General features: G+C 42.6%; 1 protein-coding gene across 2 annotated transcripts in view; it reads right to left on the minus strand.

The window, feature by feature from the left end:
* Positions 1-22092, minus strand: part of CPXM2 (carboxypeptidase X, M14 family member 2) — a 66807-nt gene that overhangs the window by 17388 nt on the left and 27327 nt on the right. For both annotated transcript variants that reach the window (XM_069020220.1, XM_069020219.1), the window contains 3 exons: positions 20931-21070; positions 7291-7375; positions 6158-6308 (listed from right to left, as the gene is read on the minus strand). In XM_069020220.1, the coding sequence (XP_068876321.1) occupies positions 6158-6308; positions 7291-7375; positions 20931-21070 (376 nt within the window). The remainder of the gene's footprint in view (positions 1-6157; positions 6309-7290; positions 7376-20930; positions 21071-22092) is intronic.

Below are 22092 nucleotides of genomic sequence, written 5' to 3' on the forward strand. Positions count from 1 at the left end.
TCTCTAGAGAAGGAAAATGGTTTTAGACAGTATCACCTGCCAGTTGTGCCTTTTTTGGGGGGAAAAAAAGAATAATTCTGAGTCAGAAGAGCACGTAGTTACCATCCCACAGCAACAAACCCTTAATGAAATTATGGAAAACCCATAACACTGCAAAATACTTTACAACATTTTCAAGTTTCATATTTCTGACATTAAACCCACTAAATATTCCCATAAAATTCTAAAATTTTTGGGGTCTTTTGCACTATTTAAGTTATTTCTATAATGAAACATGCAAGTTCCATTAAGGTTCACAATAACAGAACCCATCCTTGTCTCCACTTCCATTTCCTAATCTACAGTAGAGATGTTGGAAGGTCACATGAAGGCTGCTCTACAAATACAACTGAAAAATGTCCAAAATTATCTTGTCTCATCAAAATCCATGCTAATTTGTCGAAATTATTCATTAATATACCAATGGATGAGAAATGGAAATCATAAAAAAACCACCCCCATATTCTCAAAAGAGACAATGTGTTTAATGCCCCACAGAATATCTTCATAATTGAAAAAATATCCCCATGTTGTAAAAATATAAAAATAAACATCATAAAACTGCCAGGATGTTGAAGGTTTTCTCTATCACCACAAGCCAAAATATACAGCAACTGATTTTTTTTCCCTGGTACTTTAATCCCGTTCCTGTCAAAGCCTGGCTCTTTTTCCATACATCAAACACTAATATCATGGGAATAACTGTGAATGCTGTAGAGCTGGTGGAAACTTAAAAAAATTGTGCAGTGAGAATGATTGTATCTCTGGCCCTTCCTCAACAACAGAGCTCAATTTGACAGTTCCCTAGGGAATTAACACTCATATTTTGCCAGGCTCTGCTGTAGCCTGCTTGGATCACTGGATTTCTGCTGCAACAGGAATACAGATTAGAACATTAAAAGCTAAAATGTAGAAAGGCAAACAAGGCTTGTGCACAGCTGGATGGATCCACTTTAGCAAAAAAAAGAAAATTTTAATAAAAGAGAGAATAAAAGATTGAGAAACTCAAACCACAGAAGAGTTATAATAGAAATATACTGATTTATTTGCAGAAATTGCACAGAAAGTCTCTTTTTCTTCCAAGGAGAAAAGATCCTGCAGAACTGTGGCACTCACATTTGTACAGAGGGATATATCAGTAATAATCTATAGTTACACCACTGGTAGAAGTGATGAAGTTTGCTGGTAGATGCACCTTGTTCCCTTCATCCTTCTATTCTTTGTAAGGGTGGACAAGTGACTAAAGTGTTAAATCATAGGTTCATAGGGCCACAGAACAGCCTGGTTTGGAAGGGACCTCAAAGCCCATCCAGTGCCACCCCTGCCATGGGCAGGGACACCTTCCACTATCCCAGGCTGCTCCAAGCCCCAATGTCCAACCTGGCCTTGGGCACTGCCAGGGATCCAGGGGCAGCCACAGCTGCTCTGGGCACCCTGTGCCAGGGCCTGCCCACCCTCCCAGGGAAGAATTTCTTCCCAAAATCCCATCTAACCCTGCCCTCTGGCAGTGGGAAGCCATTCCCCCCTGTCCTGTCACTCCAGGCCCTTGTCCAAAGTCTCTTTCCTTCTTTCTCATTGGCTCCTTCAGGTACTGGAAGGTCACAATTACATCACCCCAAAGGCTTCTCCTCTCCAGGCTGAAAAATCCCAATTCTCCCAGACTTTCCTCATGGCAGAGCTGCTCCATCCCTCTGATCATCTCTGAGGCCTCCTCTGGATTTTCTCCAGCAGCTCCTTGTCCTTCCTGTGCTGGGGACCCCAGGGCTGGATGCAGAACTCCAAGTGGGTTAAAGCCCAACTACTTTGCAGCATGAGGGCTCTGAAAGCTGCCCATAAAAAAGTTCCAGAAAGGATCAGTTGCTCTGCAGTTGATGAATAAAAGGGGATTTTCACTTATTACAGCTCTACAGCACCTCAGCCAGTGGAGCCCTGATGCTTCCAGTGGGTTTCAGCTTCTCAGAAGTGGTGCTCCAAATGCAGGACATAAAGAAGGCAATGCAAGTGATTGAGAGAAGCTTTTGATAGAAAGAATGTTCTGATCCAAATCCTTTAGACTGCCTTAAAACCTCAACGTGCTATTTTGCAAATGACTGATTTTTTTAATTTCCATGTAATTTAAGTGAATTTGACTTGTCTTCACTAAATTGAACATCTCACAGACAGCACATGTGTAATCTTGTAATAAATCTGCTGGCAGCCACATCAGGTGATCCTAAGTTTTTTTCCACATGATCTATTTCATGGCAGCCTCGTGAGCATTAACATCACACATGAAATCAGCAATGAAATAATTGTTTTCAACTATAAATTGATTAATTTCTCCTTTTACTCTCAGAAGTAGTTTGCTGGATTTAGAACTGCTGTTTACACGACCATTTATAATGAAAGATATTTGCAGAAAGCCACATTTTTATCAAAAAATGAACACAAGTCTAGACTTGACCAGGTAGCCTGGCACTAAGAGAGAAGCAATAAAAATAAGACTGAAGGCACTGCAACACACAGTACTCCATTACAGAGTTGTTAAAGTTCATTTTTTATCTTGGGTTCAAAGTAATGGCATAATCATGGTACCAGTGATAGTTTTCTATATAAGAACTATTAAAAATTGAATTTCATCACAAATTTATTCCATTAAAATAATTGCCTCATGCCTTGAATACTCTACAATATAAATAAATGCATGAAGAACTCAACCAATTTTCTCTCTCCAATCTCTGGGTACTTTTGATCATATACAATTTCTTTTTGACCTTCCTTAGGTTTGGGAAAGAAAAGGCAAGGAAAGCACATCCACCCCTCTGAGGCAAATGCAAAAGATTGTGTGTGTCAGTCTCCATCTGTGTAAATACCAGCATTTTTGGAAAGCAGAGAGGGAATTAAATGCTTGTGGTTTTTGTCCTCTTTTTGCCCAGTGAGACATGGCAGCACTGATTGTTGCTATAGGTAGGATTTTCTGGCGTTTTTCCTCTGGGGAGAAGGGTCCTTCCCTTGGTGAAGCAGCAAATCCCTTCTGTTGCCCAAATGACAGCACTGTCACAGCTGGATAACACAGGGGTTTTTTTATTTTATTAGAGCTACTGTAACAGTTTAGAAAAGGTTATTTGTCCAAACTAGTCTATGACACAACAAAAACGTACGTTATAGATAAGCAATAAGCATTTCACTGATAAAAATTACAATTATCTTACATCATACTGAGTAGACAAGCAGTGACTTCTCTGTTCCAATTCTCCAAATAGTGTTTTCTCATGATTTATCTGATTTTTGGTGCATCTACCACGTGCAGCAGGTTTTATGGAGAGAGCCCTGCCCACAGGAATAGGTTCTAGCTGTCTTTAACCATTTCCATCTCATTCCGACAGTGCTAACAACCTCTCCTAGAATATTATTATCGTAGTCAGGTTTGTTCTTTATCTTTTATCCTTTCTCCTTATTCCTTTATTACCCTCCCTCATCAGCCTGCTTGATGGAAAGCTGATACAGAGCACAGACTGAATGCAAATGGCTTAATATATTCAGGGACTAATAAAGACATAAACCTTAAAATTACAAGTCTAGAAGACATGAAAAGAAATTAATGCTCCTGAAAATTGAGTTTCTTTCTTTCCACCCTCCTTTAGCTGTTGGGGTATTTCCCCACAGGTATTTCCCTGTGTCTCTAGGCTTTGGAAAGGCTAGAGGTGAGTGAACTAACAGAGCTCCACTTCCTGACTTTGGAGAATTTAGGAAAATTGGTCATTTTTATGGAAAAAGAAAAGAAGAGCCCTTGATTTCCAGTCCCACAGTCAAGACAAAGTTTTAGAGGAGCACAAAGCCACTGCTCCCACAGCCAAACCAACCGGATATTTAAGTTGGAATGAGCAAAATGGCACCAATAAGTGGTGAGGAATCCACTTAGAGGGAGCTGCAAAAAAAATGTCCCGTCCTACAGGAAGAAAACGTGCATGGAAAGGCTTCTGGAACCTGAGGAACAGCTTTGTTCCGGGCGCCTTGCGTGCGAGGAACAAAATGAGCAAGGAGAAAGAAATGCCAGCTCTTTCTGAGCTAAAAAGATGGGTCAGCACTTATCAAAACCTATTAGTTCTTCAGTCCAATTACATTTTGAATGAACACACCCCACTCCCATTGTGTTTCTCAATGAATGATTCTGGTATTTTCTTTCAGGAATATACTGAATCAGCCACTGCGGGCAATTAACTCAATAAATGACTACCAGGAGGACGCACTGATGCTGCTTCCATGCGAATCCAAGATCTGTGAAAAGCTGGAAGAGCACTCAGCAGGACAGTGGTGAAAGTGCTGATGTGTTCCCAGCTTCACCCACTGACACAGCCCTGTAAAGCTGAAGGGTAACCAATGCCAACACTGCCAAGCAGAATTTGGCCCTGGATGGGTGCAAATCCGGTAAGAATCCAGAGTAAAAAACTGCTGCACTTGACAAAAATCACCTTTCCAAATACTGACATGTTTGCTTTTTCCTGTTTAGATGCAGTTTTAGGGAACAGAAAGGGATTGTGAGGATTTCCCTACAAATTACCCTACAAAACAATTTGGGTGTCATCTCTGTCATTCCCTGGAGCCCTCTGTGTGTGTCCTGTGTGCCAGTAAAAAGTCATGGTGCTGAAGAAAGGTTCCTTTCCCTTCAGCCTCACACCCTGGTTTATAGAGAGTGGATCCTGTGCAAACCCACAGGAATTTGGGATAAATCACTGCTCTCTGAGAGTTCTTTCAAGAGCTGAGGGGAAATATTGTCTGTGGAATTGCCCATCACAATGGCAAACAAGCAACCCACAGAGGTGCAGTGTTCTAAATCCACAGCTAAAAGAAATCAGAATCCTCCCAAAAACAGGGAAGTTCACATGCACAGGGCACCTTTGGTCTCTGCCATCAAGTCCAGGATGCATTTTTTACCCACTGACAGCAGTTATCTACATGCTGCTAAATTTCAGTGCTTCTTGATAACACAACTACAGGCTGAATTTTATGGCAATACTTGCCCCACACTTCTCTTTGGCAGAGAATTATCCCTTCCATTCAAAAAGTTTGTTTTTGTTTTTTTTTTGTTTTTTTTTTTTCCTGAGTGTTTAAACATCCAAAGGACAAAAATCAAGCTATGTCTGCTTGGCATGTGAAGACCCTACATGACCAGAGGAACTGGAGGCAGCAAGTTCTGAACAGAGGCAGGAACAGTTAAAGCACCAATGGAAAGGCAGTTTTTTCTGTCTCTAGTATTTTGTAAAACACTATTCATAGACCCTGGCAAAAAAATCCCCATGGTGCCAGAATCTGAGATCAAAAACAACCAAAAAAAGCAGATGGGAGGTGTGGAGTGAGTAGTGAGCAACTTAGAAAAGATTTGAGAAAAGAGGGTTTTTTCAACATTTATGTACATGTACACACAGAAATGAAGACATCAACCCCCCACAAGACTATTCACAATGTGCTTAGCAGAATCATGGCTTTGCCAGAATTTGCAGTATTGGAGGATTTTGGTTTGGTTTTTTTCAGTAGCCTTGCATAACATAGGACAATTTCCCTTCACTTTGGACTTACCAGGGATGATGCTGGATTTAATATGCTGAAATATCCTAAAAATTCCTTTCACCCCCTACTCCCCTCCTTCCTCCCTGAAAGCTAAGTATGAGTTCAGCAAAAGGATTTGCCTTCAAAATATTTCAGGGAAGTCCTATGCCCTATATAATGAAGAAAAAATAAAAAAATTTAAAATCAGGTTATGTAATTGTAATTCCTTGCCTTAGAAGCTTGAGACATCTGCAACCAGCTTTCCCAATACATAATCCTATTGCCTCCATTGTACATGTGCACTCAGGAAGATTTGTTGCACTGCATTTAAGCCCAAACAACAAAGAAAACCTTGTTAGATCATCCATGCAATCTTGTTTTATTAATAAAGGCACTTACAGATACTATGGCTTGCAGATCAAAAGTTATCCTGATACTGCCTGTTGGCTTGGGCAGATATTTCTGTTTCTTTCTGCGTGACTCTACTCACTAAAGACAAATATGATACCAAAAGCAAAGCTATCCAAAGGAAATGAAATTTTTGGGTCTTGGCACAGCAGCCATGCCAACAGCAATTGATAAAGGCTCTTACCTGGCAAGGGGCAGCCCAGGATTTCCAGCCTCAGGCAGATGCTGCCCTCTTCGAACCAGGAGCGGGGGTTGATGCGGATGTACCGCGCCACCAGCGGCACCGGCAGCATGTTCAGCACTGGGATCTCCTTCTCACTGTTCCCTTCGAAAATCTGGGCAGGCCAAACACGGGCAAGTGGCAACATCAGTGCTTCAAAATGTCTCTCAGCAGTTCTGGTAATGTCTTGGGGTGACTTTATGATGTGTATCCCATATCGCTGCCCTATGCCCAGAAATTAATTTTTGTGTCTTTCTACGCCTCTAAACTGAGCTTGAGAGGGGGGAGGAAAAACTGAGCAAAACTTTTTCAAAGCAGTTTGAAGCTTGTTCAGGGTCACACAGAGATACTTTTTTTCCACCTGTGGCAGGAGAGAGGGAGGGAAGGGAAGCACCTGGCTTGCTTTTCTTTCCAGCCAGCTTTTGGCAGTTTTTTTTTTTCCTCAGCTCTTTTTCCTTCAGAGAGTTGAACTTTTGTTTTCCTGGGACTTTGTTTTTTTCCCTTTCTCTCTGCTGGACTGTTTCAACATCAGAATACATCAGGAGGACCTTCCACCGAGGCCTTGGCCCTGGAGGTGGGCCCACCACCCCATCCCAGCTCCAAGGAGGGGGAGAGAGATCTATGGAAGGACTCTGAAATTTTCCCAGGTTTCTCTCAGCAGAGCAAGAGGTTTTATCATTTAGCATCATTATCCTTTTCCTGAGTGTTTGTTAAATAAATGGTTTTCATCTCTTTCACTTTCCTTCGAGGAAAATGTATTTTTTCCCGAACCTGGTGGGGGAGGGATGGTTGTAGCCTGCCTTCTCTCAGAGGATATATTTCTAAATTTGGCCAAACCAGGACAGGTAATAGAAATATAAAATCACCTTCCAGGTCCAGGCTGATGGTGGCTCAGGCCAGAACTGCTTTTTGATGAGTGCAGTCTCCCCATTCCCCCTGGACAATTCTGTGTCCATTTCTGTACCTTGGGATTTGTTCTTAAAATCAATGGGACCACTGAGAAATGCTGCTTTTAAGTCATACACTGAGTAATCTGTGGCCAGTCCCTGCTTTCCTACCTCTGCTCTTCTTCATAAAACATGTTTCATTCTACTCACCACATCTCCAGACTCGTTTCTGACAGCAGTCCACGCGTGGCTGTCATTGCTCACCAGCACTCTGTAAGAGGTCACCCAGTTACTCCTTGAAAAAGACAGAGAATAAATAAGTTACTTTTCATAACTTAGAATGACTGCACACTATTTAATATAATCAAGCTTATAAAGCTGCTAGCAGTGGAAATCCCATTTGGCAAAGTCATGCCAATCTGGATTCAACAGAAAATTCAAAAAGCCTAGCAAATAGGAGCAAAATCCCAGTGAGATAATATTCTGGGATTCCAGGAGGTGAGAGACTTGCTGCTCTCCTCTCCTTTTATATGCAGAGTTTGGGATAAATGGCTTATCTAGAACAGATTTATGCAGTGTTCAAAGATCATCTTTTCAGCTGCAGAGCATTTATTAGTTCTGCTATTATTATCAGAGAAGATAGGAAAAAAGTAATAAATCCTCAAGGATGAAATATCTGTGAATTTCAACCAGCAAAATTTCCATTTCTTTCAATAGAAGAATAACTGGAGCCTGCAGTTATTCTTGTATTTATTAGCAAGAGATAGGGACAGAGAGATAATTGATCACAGGACTACTGCACTCCTACAACATCCTGATCAATCCCCAATAGCTGATTTTTCTAATGTTATCAGATTTACAGCAAAATCCCCTTTCATCTAAAAAAGCCAAATACTTCAGTTATGCCTTGTATGCATCCAGCTAAAGAAGAGTAGGAGGAGATGTATAATTCTTCTTTCTATATCCTGGAGTTAAAGCCGTGGAGTTTCACCCTGCTTGGGCATTAGCCATGGAAATGTGTGCACAGGTATGGGCAAGGCTGGAGAAGGTAATGCCCACCTCTCCTCTCAGATTTGTTACTCAGGAAGAGCAGCACTGATTTGTTTTTTCCCCTAACACCTGGTCAGGCAGGCACTGGGAGCAGAGTTGTGGCTTGGAGGAACGTTTGTACCGTGAAGTCAGTCCAGGATGATTAAATTCCATTTTTCTGGATATAAACTGATCATGTGCAACCAGCAGGGCTCTGGAGCTGCCCTTCTTCAGCACAGGTTCTTAGCTAAGCTACATTCCCACAGCTGGGAGACAAAGCAGGGCAAGGAAAGCTCTCAGCACTGGAGAGAAGAACCGGCATCTTTGGGGCAGGTATTGAAGAAGCATCAGAGTGTAAATATTGGAGATCAGGAGTACCTGGAAGGACAGACACACCTAAAAACTTCCCCTTGTACTGCTCCTGTACAAATACAACTTCGGTTTGTTTTGTTTTTTCTTTTCAATTGAACTAAATCAATAACCGAAACTCAAATAATTTAATAATACTAGCAAACTGCCTCTGAGCACACACACACACATCAGACCCACTGTGCCTGTGTTTGAAGGGACAAACCAGCCTTTATGTGCTCACTAAAGAGAGTCAGGCTTCTAATGAAGACCAAAAAGGGACAAGGATGGAACAAGAGTAAAGCCATCAGCTCCAGTTCACCAAGCCTTGTACAAAACAGACAATAGAGTTTTGGGATTTTTTTACACACCTATAAAGAAAGATGAGGTAAATATTTAGAAGGAGTTGGAAAATCACTTCAGGACGTTCTATACTAATGCCCCCAAAAGTAAAAAAAAGAAGATTTTGAAACAAACCAAAAGAAGTCTGAACAAACCCAGCTCTGTTTTAGACACTAAACCAGTCCTTTGCAGCTCTTTCACCAGCCCCCTTCAGTGAATAGATTTTGCCATTCATGTTAGATTAAATGGAAAAATCTTGACTATTGCCAAGCAGACCGAACTTTTTGTTATCGTGAAAAGAAGGGTACATCTATCACTTGTAATGCACACAACTTTAGTATTTGGTAAACAACTGTAACAAGTTAGCAGCACTCTGAAAATCCTAATTGTCAGCCTTTCAGTGGAAGGGCTCCTGGGGTAGGAGATTTACTGGAGAGCTGAGAAGTGCCGTGCTGGCATCTCTAGAATTTGGCTGTAAAATGATGAATGACACACAACAAAATAAACAGTGACTTCAGCATGCTGGATAAGTTTCTACTGACTCTTGCAAAGAACTTTATTTTTTTTCCCTCAGCTTCTCTGTATTCTTAAGTTGAAGAAAGGCAGATTTACTTCTGGCAAAGAAAGGAGATGACAAAAAAGAAGGAGAGGGACTTGTGACAAGGACATGGAGTGCCAGGACAAGGGTGATGAAAGAAAGTAGGTTTGGATCAGATATTGGGAAGAAATTCTCCCCTGTGAGGGTGCTGAGGCCCTGGCACAGGGTGCCCAGAGAAGTTGTGGCTGCCCCTGGGTCCCTGGCAGTGTCCAAGGCCAGGTTGGATGGGGCTTGGAGCAGCCTGGGATAGTGGAAGGTGTCCCTGCCCATGGCAGGGGCTGGGACTGGATGAGCTTTAAGGTCCCTTCCAACCCAAACCTGTCTATGGTTCTATAAAATGGCCAACAGCAAAACTCCAAAAAGAGGAAAATAGCTTTTTCTGAATTACTAGAAACAGGAAAGCTTAAGAGCAAATTTCCTGGGTTTGAAGGAGAGTGCTGGTGGCAGTGTACATATTCAATGAACACAAAATTGTATTGGGGGTTTTACTGGGTTTATTTGCTTGCTTGTTTTGTTGGGGTTTTTGTGTGGGCTTTGCATGGTTGCTTTTTTTGCTATCCTTGGCCATCTCTCAAAATCAGGCTAAATGGCCAAAAGAGGCAATGCCACAAACCAAATAACATCATTGCTTCTGAAGTATTACAGAACTTTCTTCACTTCAACTGCACATATCAGATTAGGAGGACAAACACAACACATCCATACTCACTGCTCAACATCTGCCAAAGAAATTCAGAGCACTAAAGTCACATAAAACAATGACAATGTTGGACAGACTCTGTAACAGACTTTTGTAAGAAAATCATGCTACATATAGGAGGTTTTAAAAGAACATGCTCGCTTTACTGGCATGAGAAAATGTTGCTGTCACAGTAACATTTCTAAGCTGGGACTTTAAAATATTTTGATTTTCTCACTCCCTACCATTACAAAAGTTCAAACTTCTCCCAAAGGAAAACATAAACAAGTAGTCCTGCACATTTTCCATCTTGAGCGGCAGCAAGTAACGTGCTTTGGAGAGGCAGAATGCAATTAAAATCCCAATGGACTGCATCCAGCCTTGGACACTGGCAGGATAGAAGGACCTCAGAGGGTCATGGATGAGGTAAATCAGTGCAATGTATGAAGGTACACACCATACACTATTAACTCTGTTTGCCTGTAAGGAAGAAGCAGCATAAAAATATCACAGGGGACCAGATCCTTCTCCCGCTGGCGCTACCATGCGAAGCTGCCTCCAGGGGCTGAAATCCTTCCCTTTTTTTTTTCTCAATGCCATAAAACCCCCAGATTTTGATACTATTGAGAAGGCTGCTGCAAATTCAGATTCCCCTGAGGAATGGCACCTTCTGCCTAAAATCCCACTGGGGTAGGGGAACTCTGTGTGTGTTCTTGTGGTCAGAGGATCTGGAAAAAACTAGCAAAGCCTAATGCTCAGGGCTTCTGACTGAGCATCATCAGATCCCAGACACTTCTACAGCTCCATACCAGCAGAAGAACATCCAGCTCACTAAATCTTCCTGAGAGCTGCAGTTTTCCCACCCATATGTGGCACAGGAGGGCTGCTAACCCCAGGAAGCTGCTGGGTGTGTTGCCCATGCTCCAGCCTGTCTGCAGCAAGAACAGCACTTCCCAGAATCGAGGAGCTCCATACACACATGGCATATTCGTGTAGGCACAGAAATTTAAGGCTTTTTTGTGGCAGTCCATCAGAGGAGCATGACAGCTGAAGCAAAGCCTTGTGCTAGAAGAAGTATTGGGGAATTTTGTCTGTGTGATTACCTGGTGACACCAAGATCCATCTCCTCGGGTTTGGGATTTGCAGACAGGGATTTCTGTCACATCCAATCTTTTTTTGGCCCATCAGCACTGAACAATAAAGCTGTCTAAGAAAGGCTGAAAGAAAGCTGTAATGTTTTCCAAGACTCAGGATGTCCCTGCTGTTGTTCTAGAGAAGCTTCTCTGGTTTCACTCTATAAAATCTCCCAGGACCTACCACTGCACTCCCGGGAGAAAAATACAGATATTTGTTGGGTTTATAGAGATGAGGAGACAGAGTTGCAGGGAAGTCCTAGGCCAGCATTCAGAAAAGAGTGCATTAATTACCGAGCTTTCTTGGCAGAGGGCAAGGCCCTACAGAAGCCATTGCGTGACAATTCACAAGTGTTCGAGGCTACCCCCAGTTCATCACCCTCTGCCACAAAGTGCCACTTCTGCCTCACAAACTTCCTCAATGCTGGAAAAAGATCACGAGGCACAGATTTGACACTGGTCCTTTGGATTCAGGTGCATCCCAGTAATAATCCCTTTTAAAATTTATGCCAGCCATATCTTTTCAGAAGCAGCCTATCTGAAAAATCTCAGTATCCATTGCCAACATTAATCAATTCCTTTCAGAGACAGTAAATGCAAAAATCAAAATATAATTCAAATTCACTTAATGTGCTGGATTTTTGAATTATTACTAATTACTTGGTTTTTATCATGTAATGCACTGGCTTTAGACAAAGCTTATCCGAACACCTTCAATATCAAATGCAGTCTCTTGTGATGCATGGAAGTGTCCTGCTTTTCCATTTGCATCCGAAAAGAAAAGCTGAGGGATTGAATAACTTGCCCAGGGACACAGAGAGTAAACCTGAACGAAAGCAGAGAATTAAAAGCAGATCTCCTACAGCCTCAGCAGGTTCCTGTCCCAACAATCAGCTTTTCCTTATCTAACCACAGCATCAGGCTACTGAGCAAAGACAAAACGAGCATGACAGCACCAGAACAACAAAACATCTTCTAGCCTTGCCTTTGCTGATACAATTTCCTGACTTTTCTTTCTGTGTGTTGGACACGAGGCTGAATCCCAGCTCAGCAGGACACCCAGCGAGTGCTGAATGGGAAGCATGGAAGGATGCCAGGCTTTTTCCTGCCCAGGCTCCAGCAGGCAGTGGGTCAGCTGAGAACTGGGGCTGTTTGGATTCATTCTGTTTGAGCAGCACCTGCTGCTTGTAATATTTTAAGGCCAAGCTTCTCTATCATGGAAGGCTAAACAAGCAACAAGTGAAATAAAACTGACACTTTGATCCTCGTCTCTGAGGGTGCTTTTCCACATCTAGGAAACCCCACGTGATTTGAGGTAAACAAGGAAGGTTGGCAGGTGCTGGTGAGCACAAGCTCAAGCCCACAGTAGCAGAGATGGGCCACAAAGAAGATTGAAGGGATGAAGCAGCTCTCCTGTCTGGAAAGGCTGAGAGAATTGGGGTCCTTCAGCCTGGAGAAGGCTCTGGATTGACCTTAGAGCATCTTCCAGTGCCTAAAGAGGCTCCAAGAGAGCTGAAGAGGGACTTTGGACAAGGTCATGGAGTGCCAGGACAAGGGGGAATGGCTTTCCACAGCCAGAGGGCAGGGACGGATGGGAGATTGGGAAAGAACTCTTCCCTGTGAGGGAGGTGGGGCCCTGGCACAGGGTGCCCAGAGCAGCTGTGGCTGCCCCTGGATCCCTGGCAGTGCCCAAGGCCAGGCTGGACATTGGGGCTTGGAGCAGCCTGAGACAGTGGGAGGTGTCCCTGCCCATGGCAGGGGCTGGGACTGGATGACTTTTAATGTCCCTTCTAACCTGAACTCTTCCAGGATTCTCTGACATTCTAGGGATGAGACCAGCAAGCACCAGCAGAGCTCACATGATCATCATCTACAATGGACCTGGCTCCAGCTGAGCATTTTATTCTTCTGCTGTCAGGCTAACCTGATTTATCTGCAATACAAACCCCTAAAATTAATATAAAATAGAACCAGCCAGGCAAATAAATGTGTGCCCAGCAATAATATACAAATTGACAAGCCAAAATACTTGAAATAGCAAAATCTCTATAGCAAAACCATGCTGGACAAGCCTTATACTAAATGGTACTCATGGAACAAAATCAGCATGCTGGCAATTAAATGGGTTTCTACTTGGAAAATTAATTTGTACTCTCATGCAATTAAATGTAAAACCATTAATATTAATATTCTATAAATATTCTATAATAATATTTATGCTGATAAAATTTTAAATCACCCACTGCCAAACAGCTTCCAAACAAGTCAAGTCAAAGAATTCCCAGGCAAACCACAGGTATCCCAGCAAGTTTTGCAAACTAATTAAAATAAATATGATTTAGGAGATGAAGATTGACCAGCCAGCAAGGGTAGTTTTTTAATAATTGAAATCTTTGAATGTTTAATTTTTAAAATTGCTTCTAGCTGACTTAAATGAATGTACTGCTGTGAAATCCATCTCTTTAGAGGCCCTACGAAGAAAAGCTCAGGGCCAGAATTTCACTTGCATGAAATGAATTCAGCACAGTTTTTACAAAGCTTTACTCAATAAACAGGAGTTGGGGTTGCAAATACCTTTCCAACCCAACCTCTGCAACTTACAGCCAGGTCTTTACAAAAATTGTATGTCTTTCTAGAAGATCTGGTGCCAGCTGTGGGTGTTTGTTTTCACTGTTGTACATTCAGGCAGTAATGCCTGAAGGTGCCAGGGTCAGCGACATCCTCTGCCCCAAACATTTTGGTCTTAACACCCATCATTTTGGGCCACTCTTTGCAACAAGATCTGCATGAGTTTGAAATTCTTCCTACACCAGATCCTCTGTATCTGCTGAACACAACCAAGCTGTGATGCCTTTTCTTCTGAACCTCCTATTGTGGCATTTTGAATTGTTCATTCTTTTTTGTGCCTATCCCACCCTTGCAAACACCTCATGTATTGGAGGAGAAAAATCCTGACTTTATAGGCACTGCCTCACTGCATGAATGTGAAAATAAAGGAAAAACAAAAGCCCTGAGAGTAACCAGCAAACAAACACGGCTGTTTGTGTCCACAGCTGAGGTCTCACTGCTCCCAAGCCCACAGAGACGTGGCCGAGTGCCACCCGGTGCGTGTGGAGGGGACGCTGGTTTGGCAAGGCCACCAGAGGAGGGACAAGGAGCCTGATGTCCCCAGCGTGACCCCCACACAACCATTCACAGTGCAACAAGTCATCACACACGTGGCAAATACACAACTCCAGGCTGTGATGAGTAAGTGTGAGTAATCTGCTGCAGCAGATGCCTAAATTCATTTGAAGTCGCCTTTTCCAAAAGGCTTCAGCTTCGGCTCTTTTGATTTCAAGTCCCTTCTGCGGAGGTTAAAAAGATCTTTTTCCACTTGTGAGCATCCCCAGTGAGTCTCACTGTGCAGGAAGGTTCTGTCCACTCCTCAGCACCTTTGGAGAGCGCAGAGTGAGCAGGAAGGAGCTGTCCCCGGGGGTGCAGTGACCTGCTCCCTCCCAGTGAGTCACCGAGGCTTGGGCAGAGGATCCCTGTGACAAATCAGACCCACAACAGAGCAGCATCAGCCCTGACATTTTTGTCAAACAAACTTGTGAAAGCATAGAAGTGTCTCTGGGTGTACTGTCAGCATCCCACCCACACAGGATCACCCCAGCTGGTCACCGAGGCAGCTCCCCTGTGCCACGGGGGGGTGGGCAGTGCTCATCAGCAGTGACCAGTGCTGTGACAAAATCCTGGGCAGGGGACAAGAACTGAGCTGGAAAATCAACAGGGCACAGGGGTTGAACTTAAACAGATGGAGAGCACTGGAGGGGCAGCTGCCAAAGGCTGGCTCATGAAAGCCCCTGAGAAGGATCCACCGAGCCACAGTCAACAGAAAATACAGCTTATTAAATAAACCAATCATAAACATTAGTATAACATGTAACTGCTGACATTATTATATCAAGGGAGTTTTTCCTGCACTGAGTTCAGGTTGTTTTATAACTCCCATCAATACACTTGACATGATTTCTATGGATTTGGAACAATTCACTCCATGAGGCTGACTTTGGGAAAGCTGTAATAATCTCTGCAGTCCTGTCACCCAGTCAGGGCAAGTAAGAGTTAGCACTGATTTAATGCACCAGAACAACTCGAGTCTGCACACAGCAGCTGCTTGTTTTGTTACAGGATTTGGGTAGAACATCGAGACATATCCACTGAAGTTGTTGAAGTTTCACCAGGGTGCGTTTTCACAGCCTTTGCGTGGGGACAGGAGGAACTGCTCCAAAAGTCAGTGCCAAGTTTGTCTGTTGCACTTGTGAGCTGGGCAGGGTTTAGGGTTTGTTCTTCTCTGCTCTCACAAGCAGCAATGCACTGCTGAATTTGGAGCTTTCATGTGTACATGAAAAATTCTGTTTTCTTAGATTGTAGTAACAGCTCAAATACCTGTAAATATCCACTCCACTTTCCCAAATGCTACCACAGTGTCACAGGAAGGATTATCACTGCTCTGTCTTCTGTTATTGTCAGAATACTGAAGATGCTCATGTGATTCTCTCTTCAGGAAGCCAATGTTACTGCTGAGACCATGACCTTAGTACCAGGAATAGCTGCTAGGACCCTGGCAGTGTTATTTTAATGGTTGGACTTGATGATCTTAGAGGCCTTTTCCAGCCTTAATGATTCTGTCACTCTGGTTTTCACTGCCTTGCAAGCAAGGAAATTACCCCCTTGCCATACAGACTGCCTAAAAACAAATCTCACCTTCTGAGAAACTGCTGGTGAGTACAGCAATAAGCTGGAATGTGGGGCAACACATTCATTTTGTGACTAAAGAAAGAGCAGAATGCTGTACCACCGAAATTAAAAGCAAGCAAGCAGATTGCACTGACCTAAATTTATCCTCAACTGTATCTCTGGAAGGCACCCAGCTTGTTACAGACCTACAATTCCCTCAGGATAGTTTGTCAAAAGGGATGCTGGGGCATCTTGAAGAGCTACACTGCACACAGGGAAGGCTGAGGTCAAGGGTGTGCTACCAAAAAAATTGCAAAATTAGTCCCCTATTCAGTCACAACAGTATTATCTTTAGCAAAACCATGAAGAGACACAAAACCCAATCTGCTGAATATTTGTTATTTGTTATCCCTACAGAGCAGCAGAGGGAAATCAAACAAGTGACAGAGTAGGGAGGGTGCAATGGTGTCTCCACCAGCTCTAGTTGAAAATGTTTCTTCAGCATGAATCAAAATAAGTGATCAGCTTAAAAGTGTGTCAATTTAGAACCAGGAAATACATGGAAGTCATTCCTTCCAGCCAGCAACACCATGATGTGGCATCTCCTCAAACCTTTCAAGACCTATTGTAATTTTACAGGACACAGGGACTAATCTCTACCCAAATCAGACTTGAAAAATTTAGATGTTCCCCCTCCATTTTTTCCTTAAAGACAAATATGTTGCATAAAAATAAAAAAACTTCAATATTTTCATGAAGATGAAAATCTTAAAGAGAACATACTTGAAAGTAAATCTATTCTGATTTTTTCCTAAGAACTTCAGAATTTTGTTTTGGAATTCCAGCTTTCTGCACAGATTGTTTCCTCCATGCTTTTTCTTGTTGTTGTCGCTTTGTCATTCCATGGCAGGCAGTGGCAGTTCACAATTTACCATGACCAAAAGGTTAATTTTTAGAAAATGCATCATCACAAATACATCTTGCTCATTGCAACATTCCATCCTCCCCTGAAAACCAAAACATCCTCTGCATTCACACAGCCCGAAGCTTTAAATTCCTGTCAGCACACACTGACTCTATTTTGACATGTGGGTTTTCTCTTGATACAAAAGATGATGCTGAATTATCAGAAGAGAGTTGGGTTTGTGGGAAACAAGTTTATTCTGTTTTTTTAGATTCTTCCCAAACTGCTAAGAGTGATTAATATTTTCTTTCCCTCTGTCAAGAGAGTGCATATTTTAAACTACCACATCATTGCTTTAAATAAGTGGCACAGTTCCACAGTGATGCATCCAGTGTCCCACTCTACAGCCTTGAACAGTTGTTTAAAGAAATCTGGTTCCTAAAACTGAAAGATGTATTGGCAGCAATAGGAAAAATTGCATATATTATTTCTCCCCCAAAGCAACTGATATTCTGCCCACTTTCAAGGCATTGGATTTTATTCTTATTAACCAGCATTTGTGGCACTCCTGACTTTTGGATGTCTTCAGTGTGAAAATCAAAAAGAAGTCCTGGTTCTTGCAGCTGGGCTCCACTTTTTCTGTGAAATTCATCATCTGCTGATCTTCTGGATGAGCTAAGCAGATTTGCCCATTTATGGTGGCAAAAGAGCACTTTTCCATGATTTCAGGTTTCCCAGGAATGACTGAGGTGCCTGAACACCAACAGCCCCTGAGCCCACGAGCTTCCTTTGGTAAAAGGAAGGACTCCTCAAATCCAGGATTTTTTGTTCAAAGCCTATTTTTGCTTGTTACAGGCATTAAAAAAGAAAAAAAAAAAAAGCAGAAAGATTTGATTCCATGTGACCATCACAGAATTCACAGCCGGGCCGTTGGAGCAAAAAAAAAATTGACTCAGAAGTGCTTTTCTTTAAAAAGGAAATGATTAAACAATCCAAGTATTCATTACAAACCAGGCTCAGTTTCCTTCTCTCCAGTCGGGTCATCTGTGTTTTCAAGAGCTGTTTCTGCAACTCGGCCTCTTCCTCCTCAAGGCTCTCCTGTCTCAAGCCTGGGCTGGGTGAGAGGAGCCACAATCCACCAGAGGAGACAGATGGGGAATAGCAGGAGAGGAAGGACTGAGGAGAAGCAGCTCCTGCCAGCACACAAGAAGTGGCAACCTCAAGCATTTTTGTGCTCTTTGCATTGTGTGAAGTGTAACCTTTAGTCCGTCATTGCACACAAAGCCCCCCAAAAACCACCTGATAAGTAAAGCTGGATGTGAGCAGATCGTGTCTGGTTGGAGTGGTCACAAAAAAACCACGCTCCAGGTGCCAGAGCTGCTCCAAAGGAGGAAAAGGATGAGTCCAGCACCAGTAAAAGAGCTCTGGCTGTGGCATTGCACAAAGGAGAGCAAAGGCAGGCTGCTGAGAACTCAAGTGTTGCAGGCACAGCTGTTTGATGCAGGATTCAGCAGGGTGTCCCTGCCTGCCCTGCCTTGGCATTTTAAATGTCCTCATTAAGTCATCAGCAGGAAACTACAGGGAGCAGGGCAGGTACAAATCTGATGTAGGCAGATCTTCCAGTGAAGTACATGTTTTCATTTGTTGAAGATTCTTGTTCAACAAAAAGAGTTGATTTACTGGTTCCTTACCCCTATGACATAATAATGTGAGCAGAGCATGTATCCCAGAGTCATGGAATCATGGAGTGGTTTGGGTTGGAAGGGACATTAAAGATCACCTCATTAAAGATGACCTTCCACTATCCCAGCCTGCTCCAAGCCCTGTACAACCTGGCCTTGGACACTTCCAGGGATCCAGGGGCAGCCACAGCTTCTCTGGGCACCCTGTGCCAGGGCCTCAACCCCCTCACAGGGAACAATTCCTTCCCAATATCTAATATAAGCCTGCCTTCCTTCAGTGCCTTGATTTTTTATTTTTAAAATATAAGGCTGGGAAAGTCTCCAAGGCTTTGGACTAAATAAAAATCTTACCTCGGCTCCCCTGCTTGGCAGGCTTTCACTTCTAATACAACCCAGATCAGAGAGGTGTTTTTTTGGCTCTCCAACCTACAATAAGATTATTCTCCAACGTATGTTTCCATCAGTCTGAAAGCACTCTCATCTTGTCACACAGCCTCATAAAGCTGGGAAGGTGCCTCAGGTAACAGAAGGGCATCTTTTGGTACAAACTTTCATATCACAAACAATTCTTTTTGATACCATCACAGTCAGCAGCTGAGGGCAAGGCAAGGAAGCCGATGAGTCTCCTTTGTTTTCTGAGCAAAACAGGCACAAAGGAACCTGCCCAGCCCAAAAAAAGTCCTACCCCACTCTTTTTCTGTCCCTTACTGGGAGTATTTCCCCCCACTCCCCTGGTCCTTCCATGGGGCACAGTTCAGTTCTACAGGACGTGGTTTTTGGTAGACATTAACGTGCCCTGCAGTGCAGTTGGTCCAGTTGAGACCACCTTTGCTCCTATCAGGCAGAAATGGGCCTGTTTTTCCTCAAATCTGAGTAGCAATCCTGGAGGAGCCTGGACCTGCTCTGCCAGCACCACTCCTGCTCTTCCTGCAGACCCTCAGGGTTCTGCCCATCAATTTTTAATGGGAAAAAAAGGGGAAAAGCAAAATTCCCTGCCCAGGGCAGGGGCTTGGAACTCAATGATCTTTAAGGTCCATTCCAACCCAAACCCTTCTGTGATTCTATGCTTCTATGGTTCAAAAAAATCCCCAAACCCCTCAAGATGACTGTGAATACCAGCTATAAATAGAGTGTCAGGTCCTGCTGCAAACTCCTAACAGAGCTGAACTAAAAATAGAAACACGACAGGATGAAGCAGTGCAGCTCTGGTGTTGAGAGGAACAGCAATGTCAAGAGGATGAATAAAGAAAAGAGTAAGGCTTTGCTACAGTAATTATCTACCTACCACAGAACAATGTGGAATGAATATAGAAACCTTATTGCCAAATAAGCTCCTACTCCCACAGCCACGCTGAAAGAAATTAAAACAAAAAAAAAAAAACCCACAGACAATTAAACTGTTGAAAGAAAATTATTCTTTTCCTAAGTTTTAGTGGCATTTTTTCTGGTTTACCTTTAATCATATGTCACATTCCTTTTCTAAGGGAGAGTTCTGACCAGAATGGATCTGTCAGAGTGGCTGTGCATCTCCTGCATACTTGGGCAAAAGGTCCAGCAGCACAAGCAGCATTGTTTGCTCACATATAGCTGTGAGACCCAATGACAAATTAAAAGGCCAAAAAAACACACATAGAGCAGGAAAAAAAACCCCAAATACTCACCTCCAGTTCCTGTTTCTGCCATCTGATAGCTGCATCCCTCATATACACTCAGCAACAGACACAGAGGAGTAAATGCACACAAATCTGGGCAAAACACTTATTTCTCAGTGCCATGAACACAGTCTCTAGCACAGGCAGTGACCAGAAAGCTCAAAAATAGTATTTATATCTATTTTTTGTTTTATACAATCATATATAAACGTATAATTAAAATATTTATTGCAGTTAATAAAATTTAAAGATATAAATATAAATTTATAAATAATATATTTACATATAAAATATTTTTATATATATATATAGTGCTATAAAGTTTGTTTTAGCTGCTCATGTAAAAATAATTTTATTTTGGAATTACAGCAATTACTTGGTGATTGCCTAGGGATTAAGACATCTCAAAGAGGAGTAGTTATTTTAAACTAAATAAAAAGGGCCAACACTTTATCTAAACTAATCAAATTGAATATTGGAAAAGAATGAGGAAGTTTAACACCAGCAAATACAACAAGGGGAGTGTAAAGGCTCAGATGTAGATAAAGACTATGGAAGTTTGCTACCCTTAAACTTCTATTTTATACCATATATAAAGACTTGGCCTTTTAGTGTTCCCCCATTCAATTTCTCAATGTCTCACAGAATTTCCACTCTTTCTGTTTTGATTTTTTTTTCCTGAAGAACCAAAGCACATCAGGACATGAATTCCTTGGCCTGAAAGCTCAGAATCCCATGGAGAAAAGCCAGCATGTACTTACGACCAGAGGGAGTTTCTTCCCTGTGTGATGACTCCAGTGAATTTTGTCAGCCTTCGAGCATCTACTTCAATCCACTGGTAGGGGTCATTTCTTCCTGCACACCAAGCACCATCATAAAAATCATTTTCGTTAACACCTGCCTGAAAAGAAGGCAAAGCTGACCATAAATCAGAGCTAGGAAACTGAAGGTCTTTCATGGGAAAAAGAAAGGAACACATCACTCATCCCACTCACTCCTCTGGCACCACTTTGAGACCCTTGAGGCCCTCACCAAAATATTTCCTTACTCAAAGCGGGGCAGGAAATTCTGGGAAGTTCCTTTGAAAACTAAGAATGCTTTTGTATAAATTTAAGTCAGAAAAGATAAACAGAGCTTCACCTGTCTGTGCCTGTGGCCTGATAGAGCCTTTATCCAGAACAAATTAGCCACATGGTCTGCGGAGCTTTGACATTTCTAAAAAGCCAGCTCCAGCCCATGTAAATAATGGTCAGTGATTAGACAATCCCATTTTCCCTGGAAGCAGCAGAGCAGAGTGGAGGGCATAAGGAAACAGTAACACAACTTCCCACCAGGACCAGAATGATTAATTTTCATAGCTAGGGTGGCAAAGGTTAAAAATTCAGGAATGTCTGGCTGTTCCCCAACTTGAGTACAAATCTGTATCCCAATTTCTGCTGGGAAACCCACCACAAACAGCCTTCCCAGCATTTTCAAAGAAATAGCTGAAGGTATTTTGGGTAAGCTGTTTTCCTAATAAATCTGAACTAGAATTTAATGAAACCTAGCATCTGAAGCCCTCAGAGATTTATTTTCCTTCTAAAACCCAGGAAATGTTTGGCACCCAGCTGGATACTGCCATAAAGAGCACAGAAGCTTTACCATGTGGTCCTCTGAGGCTACATGTGTTTTTGTGGAATTTCATCTGTGGTGTATGTGGATTTACCATCACCATCCATGCAATTCCAAGAATGGATATTGCTAAATATTTCCCAAATGAACATGTAGAGGTTTACAGACTGTTTCTACCCAAATGGGCATTGGGTGGCTCTAACTCAGAGAGGATGCAGTGGTTAATCCCTTTTCCCAGTGTGAGTCTGATGGGATCTGAAGGAAGTGCTGCAAAACACAGGACACTAATTAAATTCCTAAACCTTCTCATTT

The sequence above is a fragment of the Aphelocoma coerulescens genome, chromosome 6 (assembly GCF_041296385.1).
Source record: "Aphelocoma coerulescens isolate FSJ_1873_10779 chromosome 6, UR_Acoe_1.0, whole genome shotgun sequence".
NCBI lineage: Eukaryota > Metazoa > Chordata > Aves > Passeriformes > Corvidae > Aphelocoma > Aphelocoma coerulescens.